The 15,593-nt window shown below is 40.2% G+C and overlaps 1 protein-coding gene across 14 annotated transcripts in view; it reads right to left on the bottom strand.

The window, feature by feature from the left end:
- The window catches only part of USP45 (ubiquitin specific peptidase 45), an 82,359-nt gene extending 68,408 nt beyond the window's left edge, over positions 1 to 13,951 (bottom strand). For all 14 annotated transcript variants that reach the window (XR_010586306.1, XR_006697673.2, XR_012433591.1 and 11 more), the window contains exons 1-5: positions 13,920 to 13,951; positions 8,379 to 8,488; positions 6,880 to 7,052; positions 5,688 to 5,791; positions 2,009 to 2,109 (exon numbers count right to left, since the gene is read on the bottom strand). Coding sequence is in view for 6 of the 14 variants with exons in the window: in XM_005552290.4 (XP_005552347.2) it covers positions 2,009 to 2,109; positions 5,688 to 5,791; positions 6,880 to 7,052; positions 8,379 to 8,478 (478 nt within the window). In the remaining 8 variants the exon portion in view is untranslated. The remainder of the gene's footprint in view (positions 1 to 2,008; positions 2,110 to 5,687; positions 5,792 to 6,879; positions 7,053 to 8,378; positions 8,489 to 13,919) is intronic.
- Positions 13,952 to 15,593: the final 1,642 nt, after the last annotated feature.

Raw genomic sequence — 15,593 nt, 5'->3', positions numbered from 1 at the left:
GAGGCTTGGATAAACAGATAACTGCCTGGAGTCACACATCTAGTGACAGTCAAATCTGAATGCCAGATCCCCTGACTCAAAGCCATCTACTGTCTTTTTTTTTTTTTTTTTTTGAGACAGTCTTACTGTGTCGCCCAAGCTGGCGTGCAGTGGTGTGATCTCAGCTTACTGCAGCCTCCATCTCCTGGGTTCAAACAATTCTCATGCCTCAGCCTCCTGAGTAGCTGGGATTACAGGAATGTGCCACTACGCTCAGCTAATTTTTTTGTATTTTTAGTAGAGTCGGGGTTTCACCATGTTGGCCAGGCTGGTCTCAATTCCTGGCCTCAAGTGATCTGCCCGCCCTGGGCTCCCAAAGTGCTGGGTTTAAGGCATGAGCCACCGTGCCCAACCTCAAAGCCATGTACTTTCCATCATACCGTAATTTTATGCTCCCTTCCTAGCATCTTTCTTGTAATAATCATTCAAGAAATCGGTAAAACTGAATGAAAATCAGACTGGCTTTGTACTTAACCTTAGGGAACCTCTAAGGTAAAAAAAAAAAAAAAAAAAAAAAATCCAGAGAAAATAATTTCTAAACTTGTACTTTCATCACCCATGCCATCATATCCTTGCCTATCTTCTTATTATGGCCAAGGAAACTTAATGCACATTTTTCAGCAGACAGTATTATGACCAACTTCAATTCCAGTAGTATTACATGTCTTTCACTACCATATTTTCCTGGTTCTTTATTTGAGCAGAATTGGAGCTACAACTAGTATGCCTGGTGCAGAACAGAATTCAGTAAATGTTTGTTGAATAAGTAAATGAATAAGTGATCAAATTAATCATTTCTACTGCTGTCCAGGAGCCTGAGTTTACCTTCTCTGGTTCCTCCTCCAGTTCCTTCACCATTACTGTCTCATTAGGGCAATGGCTAACAAAAACAGCTGTACACTGGGCTATAGAAAACAGTTGGCAACTATAGTTTTACATAGCTTTTCAGTTTCTGATGCCACCTACTAAGCAATTCAATTCTGCTTCAAAGGCAACTCAAAATTATCACGTCCATTCACCTAGTTGTTCAATAAAAAACCTGAGGTTTATATTAATACTTGATTCCTCTCACTCTGCCTTCCACCATGATTGAAAGTTTCCTGAGGCCTCCCCAGAAGCTGGACAGATGCCAGCAGCATGCTTCCTGCACAACATGTGGAACCGTGAGCCAATTAAACCTCTTTTCTTTATAAATTATGCAATCTCGGGTATTTCTTTATAGTAATATGAGAAAAGACTAATACAGGTACTATGCAAGTATTTTTACATGCATTATTTCTAAATCTTTAGAAAATATTATCTCTAGGCCTCATAGTAATTCCACAAGACAGAATTATCATCCCAATTTTATAAATAAGGAAACTAAGCAATAAAAGTGACCATGGCTATTAAGTGGGGAAGCCTAAATTCAAACTTATTAGGACTGACTTCAAAGCCCATGATCTAGACACAACATACTTCAGTTTCTCAAATTGGTTATATAAACATATAACAAGGTTGCCACCTAAGAATGCATGATACTCATAATATATATGTATATTTTTCTTGAGACGAAGTCTTGCTCTGTTGCCCAGGCTGGACTGCAGTGGCGTGATCTTGGCTCACTGCAACCTCCGCTTCCCCTCCTGGGTTCAAGTAATTCTCCTGCCTCAGTCTCCCGAGTAGCTGGGATTACAGGCACGTGCCACCATACTCGGCTAATTTTTGTATTCTTAGTAGAGACGGGGTTTCACCATGTTGGCCAGGCCGGTCTCAAACTCTTGACCTCATGATCTGCCCACCTCGGCCTCCCAAAATGCTGGGATTACAGGCATGAGCCACTGCACCCATTCAATACTCATAATATCTTTATTCAAATTACTGACTGGGCTGTCACAGTGAAATCTAAAGTATTCTTTATGAATTTCTGAACTCTTCATATGAAATACTATATTTTAACACAGATTCATTTAGTAATTGCTTAACTTACTTGTTTGTGTTTTAGAAGCATGTTTCTGGAGAAAATCAACTATCTGAGCCAAAACCTTCTTATTACAATGCGTTGATAATTTTTCATCACATTCATAACACCTGAAAAAATATAAAATTTAAGAAAATATTATGAAAATATCCTCAATAATTTTGCACATCAGATAACAAAGTTGGCATTTAGTTACTTTTGTCTTAAATTACATGGGAGGGAATACAAATGTATTTGTATACAAATGTACCCGGAAGGCATTGGGTAAGTCTAGAGAAATAAGCAGGGGACAATTCATACAGAGCCTTACAGTTGAAATGAAAGTTTTGGCAGTTTATCTTTGGCAGTTTATAATGAAATGCCATGAGAGGGTTCTTAAGCAGGGCCATGATATGGTCCAACTTATATTTTATTTATTTTTTACTTTTGAGACAGAGTCTCACTCTGTTTCCCAGGCTGGAATGCAGTGGTGAAATCTCAGCTCACTGCAGCCTCGGCCTCCAGGGTTCAAGTGACTCTCCTGCCTCAGCCACCCAGTAGCTGGGATTACAGGCATGCACCACCACGCCCAGCTAATTTTTGTATTTTTATTAGAGATGGGGTTTCACTATGTTGGTCAGACTGGTCTCGAATGCCTGACCTCAAGTGATCCACCCGCCTCGGCTTCCCAAAGTGTTGGGATTACAGGTGTGAACCACCACACCCAGCCCCAACTTACACATTAAAAACATCACTCTCACTAATGTGATAAACTAGATTGGAGGGCATTAGGAACAGAAACAGATTAGTATAGTAGCAGATGATCTGCAGAGAAATGGGCATTCATTATATATATTTGCAGGTAGAAACAGTAATAAATTAGATATAAAAGAGGAGGGAAAGGGAAGTGTCAAAATAACTGCCTTGGGTAGGGAGGAGTGAGACAATGTCAGCAATCCTCAATGCTGGTGTTGAGAATCACTGCCGTTCTCAATGAGGAGTGATTTTGCCACCTAGGGGACATTTGACATTTTTGGTTCTGACAACTGGTGAGAGGAGAGAGGACCACTACTGGCATTTAAGTGGGTAGAGGCCAGCGATGCTGGTAAACATCCAATAACGTACAGGACAGCACAACAAGGAATTAATCACAGGGCATTAACAGTCCAAATGCCAAGAGTATTGAGATCGAGAAATCCTGGCCTAGATGAAACAAGACTTGCTGTGAGTTGACAATGTTTAAAGCTGGAAAAACAACAACAACGGAAGCTGGTTGATGGGTATGGGAAAATTCATTATACCATTCTGTCTACTTTTGTTAACAGGCTAAAAAATAAAATAAGATAAAAAAGAGGAAGAAAATAACTGCCAGGCTTCTAGCTTGATTACATATAGAGATGGGTAAGACTCAAAGATAGCTGTTCTATTTTGCTGGGGGATTATGTGGAGGTAGAGGGTTAGGAAAGACATTTTCAAAAGCACATTCCAATTCAGAAAACTAACCTCAATTAAGTTTACTCATTAATACATCGTATTAATTTGTTTCCTCTCTATATTATAATTACCTGTTTCCTTTATCCTCATGAGATCCAGTGATCATTTAAGAACATGTGTTGGAAAGTGTTCAAAGTGTTTTATAAACATAATGCATTATGGCCGGGTGTGGTGGCTCATACCTGTAATCCCAGCAGTTTGGGAGGCCAAGGCGGGAGGATCACTTGAGGTTGGAAGTTCGAGACCGGCCTGGCCAACATGGTGAAACACCATCTCTACTAAAAATACAAAAATTAGCAGGGCGTGCGTGGTGGCAGGCACCTGTAATTCCAGTTACTCCCAGCCCGGGCGGCAGAGGTTGCAGTGAGCCAAGATCGCGCCACTGCACTCCAGCGTGGGTGACAGAGTGAGACTCCATCTCAAAAAAAAAAAAAAAAAAAAGGCAAAAAAACATAATGCATTACACCAGTGCTACCTTACATTTTCACAATCTTCTTACCCACCTTTTTCTAATTCAGTAGTTCTTAAACTGTGGTCTCCAGACCAGCAGCACTGGCAACACTTGGGAGCTTCTTAAATGCAAATTATCTGGCCCCTCCACCCCAGAACTACTAAATTAGAATTTCTAAGACTGGGATCCTGCAGTCTGTCATAGTAAGATCTCCCTGAGATTCTGATGCAGCCAGAGTTTGAGATCACTAAAGTGAAATCCTTATTGAACTGCCGCACTATGGCACTACTGCTGTCTCCCTTGGTTCCAATGCATCATTTATATATTAAGTTCCCTCTGACCTTTCCTCATTCTCCCCAATACTACTACTTGGGACTCACAACAACAAAGAAAAACACAAATGCAGCAGGTGCCCAACCCTTCTGGCTGTATTAAAGATGATGACCTCTTCTGTCAGCTAAAATACCCTTATATTAATTTTAGACAAAACATTTTTATGTTAAAGAAAATCTGAGGACTCCTGAAAATTCATTCAAGGAACCCTTAGGAGTCCATAGATTCAAGTTGGAATATTATTGTAAAACACAGAGGAAGCATTTCAACAGTGTCCATTTATACCACCGAAACAGTGTGATATGCTAATAAGAAACTAGAAAATAAACTCGTTTTTGGTTTTTTTTTGAAAAGGAGTGTCACTCTATCACCAAGGCTGGAGTGCAGTGGCAACCTCCACCTCCCGGGTTCAAGTGACTCTCCTGCCTCAACCTCCTGAGCCGCTGGGACTACATGCATGCACCACCATGCCCAGCTAATTTTTGTATCTTTCGTAGAGACAGGGTTTCACCATATTGGCCAGGCTGGTCTCAAACTTCTAACTTCAAGTGATCCACCCACCGTGGTCTCCCTAAATGCTGGAATTACAGGTGTTAGCCACCATGCCCCACAAAAAAAACTTGTTTTAGTACCTGGATTTTTACTTCATAACCACAAAAAGGTAAATATCATATAGTTTCCTTACAGGTCACATAGGAAACTGGACTAGGTTCTCAACCAGGATTAAATAGCAGAATGACCTGAAAAGTTTTTACAAGCTACTTATGCCCAGCTCTTTCTTCTCCCTTCAGAAAATGACCTGACTGCTTGAAGTATCTTCCGTCTCTACAACACTAGAATTCTGTATTAGCAAGTTCACTACCAAAAAAAATCAACTAAAAAGAATTTTTCTTTATATTACAAGGAAAATGTCAGAGAAAAGTAGAGAGGCCGGGCACAGTGGCTCACGCCTGTAATCCTAGCACTTTGGGAGGCTGAGGAGGGCGTATTGCCTGAGCTCAGGAGTTCAAAGACCAGCCTGGGCAACATGGTGAAACCCCATCTCTACTAAAATACAAAAAGTTAGCCAGCTGTGGCGGCGTGCGCCTGTGGTCCCAACTACTCAGGAGGCTGAGGCAGGAGAATTGCTTGAACCCGGGAGGCAGAGGTTGCAGGAAGCCGAGATCACACCACTGCACTCCAGCCTTGGTGACAGAGTGAGACTCCGTCTCAACAACAACAAAAAAAGGTAGAGAGAGAGTTAAAATTTTTCCAATTAAAATTTTATATTCATAGGTAATGTTAATTTTCTTCAAGTATCCCGTAGATTGTGTTCAGGTTAAAAAACCATAAGCTGATAGAACATCTTTAAATATTTTACCTTAAAAGCTTAAAGAAAAAAAAATTGGGGGGGTGGTTAGTGGACACAAGAACTAACAAAATTTAACTTACCATATAATCCATGTGCTCAGATTAATTATAATACAATGGGGCTCTATTCTGGAATTCTTGAAGTGCTTCAGTGAATGCTGGCTTTCTGAGTTTTTACCACATCCCTGAAGATTAACAGAATGCTATTTTGTATGACTTACAAATATTTGTTTCAAATTAATCAAAACTTAAATTATATTCACACTTATACTGAAAAGTTTTGTTCTGTTTTTAATTTCAGGCCAGAGGAGAAAGTTTCAAAAAAGCAATATGGATTCTCATTAAATTTAATTTCTTGCAAACAGGTTAACATGCTTTTCAATACACAGTATTTACTTAAAACAATCATGGGCAAAGTTAATTTCCCTATCATTTAAAAATGTACACACTGTCTGGCACACTGTGGAACACCCAGCATCCTGGCAGGCCAGTGGTGCCCTTCCACAAACACACATTTCCCAATCCTGTACACAACTTCACCCCAACCCACTGAGAACTACTGAGACACAGACCAATCATAGCGATTTCCCTCACTAGGTAAGTAAAGAAATGAGATGCAATTCTGGTTAATGCAACATGAAGGGAAGTCAAATCTGCTGAATCTTTCCAGAAAGGTTTTTTTCTTTTTTAAAGAGGAACACAACCATGAGGCTGAGGATGGCAGAGCAGAGAACAGAATAAACCTCAGTTTTTAATGTTCTTTCCATTAAATTAACTAATCCTGAAGTGGCCTTACTTCTGGGCATTTCGTGTGAGATAATGAAGATTTCTCTTATTTTTTTAAAGAAAGTATATACTTTTCATTTCATTAGAAAATTTATTACAGGTATCAATAACTTTTAAACTTTAAGATTTTAAACTATTTTGCAAAAGCAGCAGAAAAATCTGTTTTGAGAGAAAAAAAATTAATCTGAAAGATGGATCCATTTCCTAAGTAAATACAAAAGGTAAAGACTGGTCCAGATATGGGAACTACTGCAAATAGGTTGAATTCCCTCTGCAAGTATTTATAAACCACACTTGATTACTTTCTGAACATAGCATACCTTTTACTTTACCTTAACAATCATTTTTAAGTTCATTCTTGGAAAATTTCTATCTAAATTGGAATAAATATATCTTAACTCCTATGCATGACCAACAGTCCAGCTCACAATAAGCATTTAAGGAAAATACTTCAGATAAACTCACATATAAATAACACTTTTCTTACCTGGAAGCCACACTTGAGGCACAACCAAATATCAGAAGGAAGTACTGGCTGCCCATCATAGAATCTTCTTTCTTTTAAACATTCTGAGCAAACTGACCACAGATTCTCAGCTATTGCTCTCTTTACATGATTCACGCTGATAGCATGACTTACATGTTGGCAAGTTAAACCTACTGAATAAGATAAAACAAAATCTCAACATTTTCTTTGCTACACCAAAGTGCTACCATTACTAAGTATTAAATGCTGTTCACTAAAAAGCACAGATTCAACACACAAAATAACTCAAAATATATGCTATGTAATTCCATTTATATAATGTTCATGATATAACATAATTATAGAATGAGAGAAGAGATTCATGGTTTTAGGGGGCAGTGGACACAAGGCAGAGGATGTTGCTATAAATGGAGAGCACATAGGGTGGTGATGATACAGTTAAGTATCTTGATTGGTGGTGGTTATACAAAGCTATACATGTACTAAAATTGGATGTTTCAGGATAGCCAGTTTGCTGCATTGAAGGATGTCTGAAGTATCTCTTTAAATATCATTAGGACCTTACCTGATGTCCCTGATTTATTACAGTTTAAATTTTTGAACTAATTTTAGATTCACAGGAAGGTACAAAGAAATATACAAGGAGGTCTCATTCACCCTTCACTGAGCTTCCCCTGATGTTAATATTTTGGACTACTATAGTAAAATATCAAAACCAGGAAGCTGATGTTGGTAAAATCCTTAGAACTTGTTCAGATTTCACAAGACATATGCACTCATATGTGAGTGTGTGTGTATAGCTGTATGCAACTATGCACACCTAAAATGGAAATAATATATTAAAAATATCTTTTTAAATGGAGAAAACCGGCAAGAAAGTGAGGAAAATCCTCAGAGGCCTAAATCAAAAGCATGAGACTAAAGAGAAAACCAAGCCCTGAGGCCAGCAGCTCCCAAAGGCCATCTGCCAAGCTCTGGTGGCTTGGTGACATGGTTTTAATAGGCCATGAGAAAGAGACCAAAAAAAAAAAAAAAAAAAAGCCAATCTAAGTTACTTCATATTATAAACTAAACAAAATCCTAATAAAAATACCAACAGGATTTTTTGGAACTAGACAAGGTGATTCTAATGCTTACGCAGAAAATAGTAAAAATAAAGAGTAACAGATTTCTTAATTAAAAACATATACAGTCATCCCTCAGATACTTGAGGCAGGGAGGTGGGGTGGCGTAGTTGGTTCTAGGACCTCCCCACATATACCCAAATCTGTGCATACTCAAGTCCCGCAGTGGGCCCTGTGGAATCTGCATTTAGGAAGTCAGTCTGCTGAGTATGCAGTTTTTACACATCCCAAGAATAGTGTATTTTCCATCTACGTTTGGTTGAAAAAAATTCGTGTACAAGTTGATCCTCAGAATTCAAATCCATGTTGTTGAAGGGTCAACTGCATTGTTATTTCTTCTCAACACTATTTGGGATGCCAAATATCAAAATTTACCAGCAATATCATCTGAAGAGTCTTCTTCATGAGGTACAGTAGGCCTTTTACTTCTTTTGGCTTTCTCAGGTAAAGCTTTACTTGGATCTTTCACCCGCATCTGTTATTTACTGAAGGGATTGAGGGAAAAAAATTCATACATTTGAGTCTTCAAAATTAAAATTTTATATTTTATTTAATGCATATCAAAATTGAAATGACTTCAATTTTAATTGGTCTGGGATATCAACAGAGGAAGAAGAAGGGAACATCAGTTGAAATGAAATAAATCTTTGTTAAATCAGTATACACATGATATATTCCACTGGCTTTTGCCAACTATACTGTTATGGACCAAATGTTTGTGTCCCCACCCCAAATTCATACGTTGAAATCTAATCGCCAAAGCGATGGTACTTGAAGGTGAAGCCTTTGCGAGATAATTAGGTCATGTAGGTGGAGCCCTCATGAATGAGACTGGCCTCTTATAATACAAGCTACCTTTGTATCCACATGAGGATATACAGAGAAGATGGCCATCTATAAACCAGGAAGAAGGCCCTCACCAGATACTAGATTTGCCAGCACCTTGACCCTGGACTTCCCCACTCCCAGTACTGTGAGAAATAAGTCTGTGTTGTTTAAACAACCCAGCCTATAATAATTTGCTATAGCGGGCTGAACCAAGACACAGCCCCTAAATATAAGATGTCCAGGTGAATGACCAAAACTAAAGTTTTCATCAACGGAATAAGTGTTGCTTCTGGATAATGAGTTCTCTTCACCCTTTCCTCCCTTCTGCTAGCAAGGAAATAGCAGGAGCTGGATGAGCCATACTGGATCAAAAATGGAAGCTGTAAGCCAAGCACAGTAAAGCCACTCTACCTGTGCTGTATGACTAGCACCAGAATATTAAGAGAAAATTAAATTTCTATCTTTTTTTTTTTTTTTTTTTTGAGACGGAGTCTCGCTCTGTCGCCCAGGCTGGAGTGCAGTGGCGCGATCTCGGCTCACTGCAAGCTCCGCCTCCCAGGTTCACGCCATTCTCCTGCCTTAGCCTCCAGAGTAGCTGGGACTACAGGCTGGACTACAGGCGCCCGCCACCTCGCCCGGCTAATTTTTTTTTTTTTTTTTTTTGTATATTTAGTAGAGGCGGGGTTTCACCGTGTTAGCCAGGATGGTCTCCATCTCCTGACCTCGTGATCCGCCCGCCTCGGCCTCCCAAAGTGCTGGGATTACAGCCGTGAGCCACCACGCCCGGCCAATTTCTATCTTTTTAAGCGACTACATTTTGCGGGGGTTCACTCTAGCTTTATATCATGAAAAATTTTAAACATTTACAAAAGTTAAAAGAACAGTATAATGAACACTCATATACTATTTAGATTCCACATTTATTACATTATTATTATTATTTTTTTAGAGATGGATCTTGGCTCACTGCAACCTCCACCTCCTGGGTTCAAGCAATTCTCCTGCCTCAGCCTCCCTAGAGTAGCTGGGCTTACGCTCGGCGCGTGCCACCACGCCTGGCTAAATTGTTTTGTATTTTTAGTAGAGACGGGGTTTCACCCTGTCGATCTCCTGACCTCGTGATCCGCCCACCTCCGCCTCCCAAAGCGCTGGGATTACAGGCGTGAGCCACTGCACCCGGCTATTATTATTTTTTTGAGACAGAGTCTCACTCCGATTGCCCAGGCTGGAGTGCAGTGGCCTGATTTCAGCTCACCCAGCCTCGACCTCCCCAGGCTCAGGTGATTCTCCCACCTCAGCCTCCCAAGTAGCTGTGACTATAGATGCACACCACCACGTCCAGATAATTTTTTTGTATTTTTTAGTAGAGATGGGATTTCCACATGTTGCCCAGGCTGGTCTTGAACTCCTGGGCTCAAGCAATCCACACACGCCTTGGCTTCCCAAACTGCTGGGATTACAGGTATGAAGCATGGTGCCCCACCAATTCCACACCTATTAACAATTTGCTATGTTTGTTTTTATCTAAATATCAATATGTGTGTATACAGAGACACATATGTGTGCATATATATATATGTTGTTGTTGTTGAACTGTTTGAAAGTTGTACAGATCTTGACAGTTCATCCCTAAATACTTCAGCATGTATCTCTTAAAAATAAGCAGTCTCCTATATAACAATGTAATCATATCTAAGAAAATAAATAATTTTCTAATATCATCTCATTTTCCATCATATTCTAATTTCCTTATTTGGCCCTAAATTGTCTTCTATAGCTGGTTTTTTGAAAAAGATCCAATCAAGGTTTGCACTTTATATTGGTTGTGTCTCTTTAGTATCTTTTAATCTATTAATAGAACAGTTCTTCAACCTTTTACTTGCCTAAGACTTTAGCTTTTTAAAGAGATCAGGCCAGTGCATGAGTCACCTTGAGGGTCTTGTTAAAATCAAAGTTCTGATTGAACAAGTTTGGCACAAGACCTGAGATTCTACCTATCTAAAAAGCTTAAAACTGAAGCCACTGCTGGGGGCCCACAGAATACTCTTTCAACAGCAAAGTTGTATAATGTCTCACACTGAATTTGTCTCTTTCTTCATGGTGTTATTTACCTCTATCCCTTACATTTCTTAAAAATTCAGTTAATTATAAAAGATTTTAGATACAAGCTAAGCATTTTTTAAAACCACTATATTTTGGAGTCTCTGTTAGAGTAGCTTAGCCTCCCTATTACTCTCCTGCCTGGCAGCTAAGCAACATCGCAATTTTCATGGTTGCTGACTTACTTTTCAATGATCAAAGTAATGAATCTTTCAATTCAGTACTAAATTCCAAATCTTGATTTATTCATTCCATATTTCACAATAAGGGAGCTTTCAAGTTTACCATTAAGTCCAAAGGTCATCACTACTGAACTAAGTTGCAATAAATTAAGGGCTTCTGGGTTAGGAACATGTAAAAAGCCTCTGAGTTCCTTGAGCACTTCATCTCTACCTTCTCCCTCCAAACTTCCTCATCTACTCTCCCCTACAGTTCCACCTTATAAAATCACTAATTTAAGTATCCCCTTCTCTGATCGTAACTTCCCAGTCCTTCCAGCATGCCTGATCAGCCACTCATAATTTCCTATAGTGTCCAGGCTGACAAGAGGCTGCATCTCAAGTCCTTCCATGACCCTTACAGAAGGGTAGAGAGAAGCGGAAATGGCTAATGGAGAGCTGCTTCCTAAAGCAAGTCACATGGCACATTTAACTTCAAGTAGACATGGAGAGGGGTTGCCCATGTACAAAGAGTACAACATTACATGTACCCAAAAAGAGGTGAACTGGAATACTTGTGCAGAGCCTTAAGGACAACATCACCTCTCTGGCAGAACCCAATCCTAGATGAACCCAGTTAATCATTTTCTCCATGTCGGGAGAAAGTCTCTTAAGAAAGGAGACTAGGTCCATTATTATTCACTACACCTTCTGGTAAACTTACATACTATCCACAAAGCCACTTCAAATCTTCTTCACTTTCCTTAAACCTCTAACCCCTCCATCTCCCCACTAACTTATCAAAAACTGATCTAGTCTTTCACTAAGGGAAGAGAGACATAAGCAGATGGCAAATTTGATCTTTCCCAAATTTACAAATACCTCCATCAATTTAAATTTGATGTCCTGAAAAGAGATAGGTATAACTAATAAAGTACAGAGAAAATGGTCTATGAGAAACTGGTTATATTTTCCCGCCGTGGTACAGATAAGCTCTTCATAAAGATGAGCATTAACACAGATAATGCTAGCAAAATAATAAACAAAACCAGGCGTTTGACCTACATACTGTAAGCAACCTGTGCCTTTTTTCAAAAACACTGACTCAAACTTAACTTGGTAATGTAGAGGCAATTTCTGATGATTTTTCTGCTATATGTAATATGTCTAAACAGAATCATTTGGTACAGTAACCCAGGATTCGGCAATCATGTATCTGCAGTTTTCCAATTTCCATTTAAGGCAAAAGGACAAATTTAAAAGTCCAATTATTAGAGCTTCCAATACTTTATTTATATCATCAAAATTGTGTCTGGGCACTGGAGACTGGGAAGGATGGGAGTGGGGTGAGGAATGAGAAATTACTTAATGGAAACAATGTACATTATTCAGGTGATGGTTACACTAAAAGCCCAGTATCACTAGGAAATAGATCCTGTAACAAAACTGCACTTATATCCCTTACCTTTATACAAATTTACAAAACTGTGGCTGTGGATCTCCGTGATCTCCCCCACATTTAGAGTTTTGATAGGATGCACGGACTCAACATATAATTGTATTCATGGTTGACATTTATTACACAATGCAGTATGGATATACAGGCTCATCACAATAGAAAAAGACACAAGTGGAGTCTGGAGGAATCACGTGTAGGCTCCTTATGCAGTCTCCCTCCCAAGAGGGGTCAAACAAAACACACCCTTCCTCCACCAATGAAAATACAGCAACACATATGCAACGCTTCCGCGCAGGGAAGCCCATCAGAGACTAGGTGTCCCGGATTTTTACAGAAGCTGGTAATTTCGGTGTAAAACATACTGTTCAGCACAAACCCAAAACTCTAAGTTCCCAGATGCCAAACAAGCACCAACATTGCAAGCAGTCCTTTCTAAAGATAGCAGTCTCAGGCCTGCTATGTTAACTCTTTTTAGCACAAATATGTTCTGGCCATTTTTCTCATGCGGTTTTCCAAATAATAAACTTTACAGTTTCCAACTTCACCATCACTTAACACCTGTCTTTTCTCTAAAGTAGGATGTGCAACCAAGTTGTTTAGAAAGCTGTTTTTAAACAGGCTATGCAAAAAGCCCATATCCTTAAGAAAAAGTCCTTTTTTCCCACTCTTGGGCAATTATTTATGGGGGTTGGAAAGAGAAGAAAAAAACACTATCTCCTTTTATATACCAAGCTCAAAAAGATGAGCAGCATCTTACGGTTTGCTGTGTATCACGCTCAGTTCTAAGCACTTCACAGATATTAACCCACTCAACCCTCACAGCCACCTTAGGAGGTAAGTTGCTATTATTTTCCCGCATTTTACACTTGAAAGTGAGAAAGAGAGGTTGACTTGCAGAGGTCCCAGAGCCAGTAAGTGGTGGACGGAGATGCGGACCCAAGCAGTCCGGCTCCGGAGCTCCTAATACACGACGCTTCCAGAAAGTCGGGGTTAGACACGCTTCCTCCGGTCACCAACACACACACTCCGAGGCTGTGAAGAGAAATGCGCCGCGAGGAGGCGGACGGAAGCTTGTGGGGCCGCCGCACGCCCAGGTCACCAGGGCACTCGGGCCCCTCCCAGGCGGCCCCTCGCCAGCCCTGACGCCTAGGGCTTCTCCCGCAGCCGCAGGGACCCGAAGCCTGCAGAGCTGCGCTCACACGGCCCTGGGTGACCGCCCGGCGCCCCCAGGGATCGGGAAGCCGAGGGGGGTGGGGAGCCTCTCTTCCAGCCTCGCCCACCCACAAGCGGGTCAAGGTCGCCAAAGCGAAGACCGAGAAACTGCGGCGACCACACCGCCGCTGCGACCACAGCGCCGCGTCCCCAACTCACCCTGCCCGGCCGGGCCGCAGCGTCTACAACCTGGGGAGACTGCGCCTGCGCGCCCGTCTGGCGCCCGGCAGAGGTGGGGCCTCGTCCGCCCGCCCGCAGCCTGGCCGGGGAAGGTTCCAGGCGGCGCTCGCGCGGCCGGGGAGCGCGGGGAGGGGTGGAAGGGCGGGGCCGGCTTGCGTGGCGCCTGCGTTCTGCTTGTCCGCAGAGCCCGGAGAGCCCCTGGTAATCTTAGAGTAATAGCTACCGACTAGCAATTTATTAGGATCCTGGGCCAGCGGGCGCACCTCGGATGTTCCAGGAGTCGGCTTAAGTTCCACTTGTTGCTGGGCGCCTTCTGAAACAAACTCCGATTTCCCTCCGTTACCCTCCTCTGGACTCTTAAAGTCACATCTAACATTCGTCATATATTATTGTGCTTTTCTTCCCCATTGCTGTTGTCTTACCTGTCCTTCTCTCTTCCTAACTAGATAGTACATTTCTTCAAATACACCTATACCTCCTCAAAGCCCGGTTATCTGTTAAAGTGGCCAGCACAATGCATAGTAAAAGTAAAAGTAGTTGGTTTGAAAATATTTTGTTTGAATCATGGATATTGCAAATGCCAACACTGGTTATGGATAGATTCTAAAAGCCTCCTGATCTTTCACAGCTCTTCAGCCAAGGGACAGATGTGGCTTTAAGGATAAGACTATTGGCGTAGAAATCAGAAGATACGAGAGTTAAAATTTTAAACACTAAATTTTACTTTAAAAACTCTTTTTTTATAATAGTATTTACATGTGGAGAACTTGGCAAAGAAGGTTGGTATTTGCTTATATCGTACTTACAAGGATCATTAACAAATATAATTGAGCACAGATATGCCAGGTGCTGTTATAGGTATAGAGGTACACTATCATTTGGGGGGTTGGGATAATTTTTTTCCCTAGGGAAAAATAAAATATTCCTCAAATAAGAATAGGTTGTGTGGTGTAATTTTGAAGGCAAAATTGTCTACTTCGTAAATCAAAAGCTTTCATATATTTTGACGTTGCATTTGATCTAGAACTTGGAGGAATAAGAACAAGCAAACTTGAGTAAATCTAAATAATTTGCATCTTAATTGTGTCACTGTAAAAGATTTTTTAAAATGTATTATATGTGGAAACCCAGTTTATGATTGATTTTTTAAAAGGGATTGAATTAGATTATGGAAATTTAGGTTATTTTCTTCATAAGAAAAAATTTAGAAATTATCAAATACCATACAATACTTAAATTTTCTTGGGAATGACAAATTTCAAATATTGATTTCCAGTGGATGTACCCTTAGCATAACCAAAATCTCCAGAGATTTCAATCTTTGTTTCAAAACTTGACCTAAATTAAGGAAAATTCTGTAACACTAAGTTTTTATTTCTGATGTTCCTCATTTATCTTTTCACTTAATTGAATGTAAAATTTACTACTTGATGGATTATTCAAAGAAAGGAAATTATTTTTAAATGTTAGCCAGTAAGTATGTTTTAGTGCTATTACAATGACATTATAAGAAAACATCAAATAAAAATATAGATTACCTTAAGATTATCTAACCATGTATTTTCCAAATAATGCTAAATATGTTTTTTTTTTTTTTGAGATGGGGTCTCACTAAGTCACCCAGGCTGATCATAGTGCACTATAGCCTTATAC

The sequence above is a fragment of the Macaca fascicularis genome, chromosome 4 (genome assembly GCF_037993035.2).
Source record: "Macaca fascicularis isolate 582-1 chromosome 4, T2T-MFA8v1.1".
NCBI classification, from domain to species: Eukaryota; Metazoa; Chordata; class Mammalia; order Primates; family Cercopithecidae; genus Macaca; species Macaca fascicularis.
The sequence above is the reverse complement of the archived record's forward strand: the minus strand, read 5'-3'. Positions and strand labels throughout refer to the sequence as shown.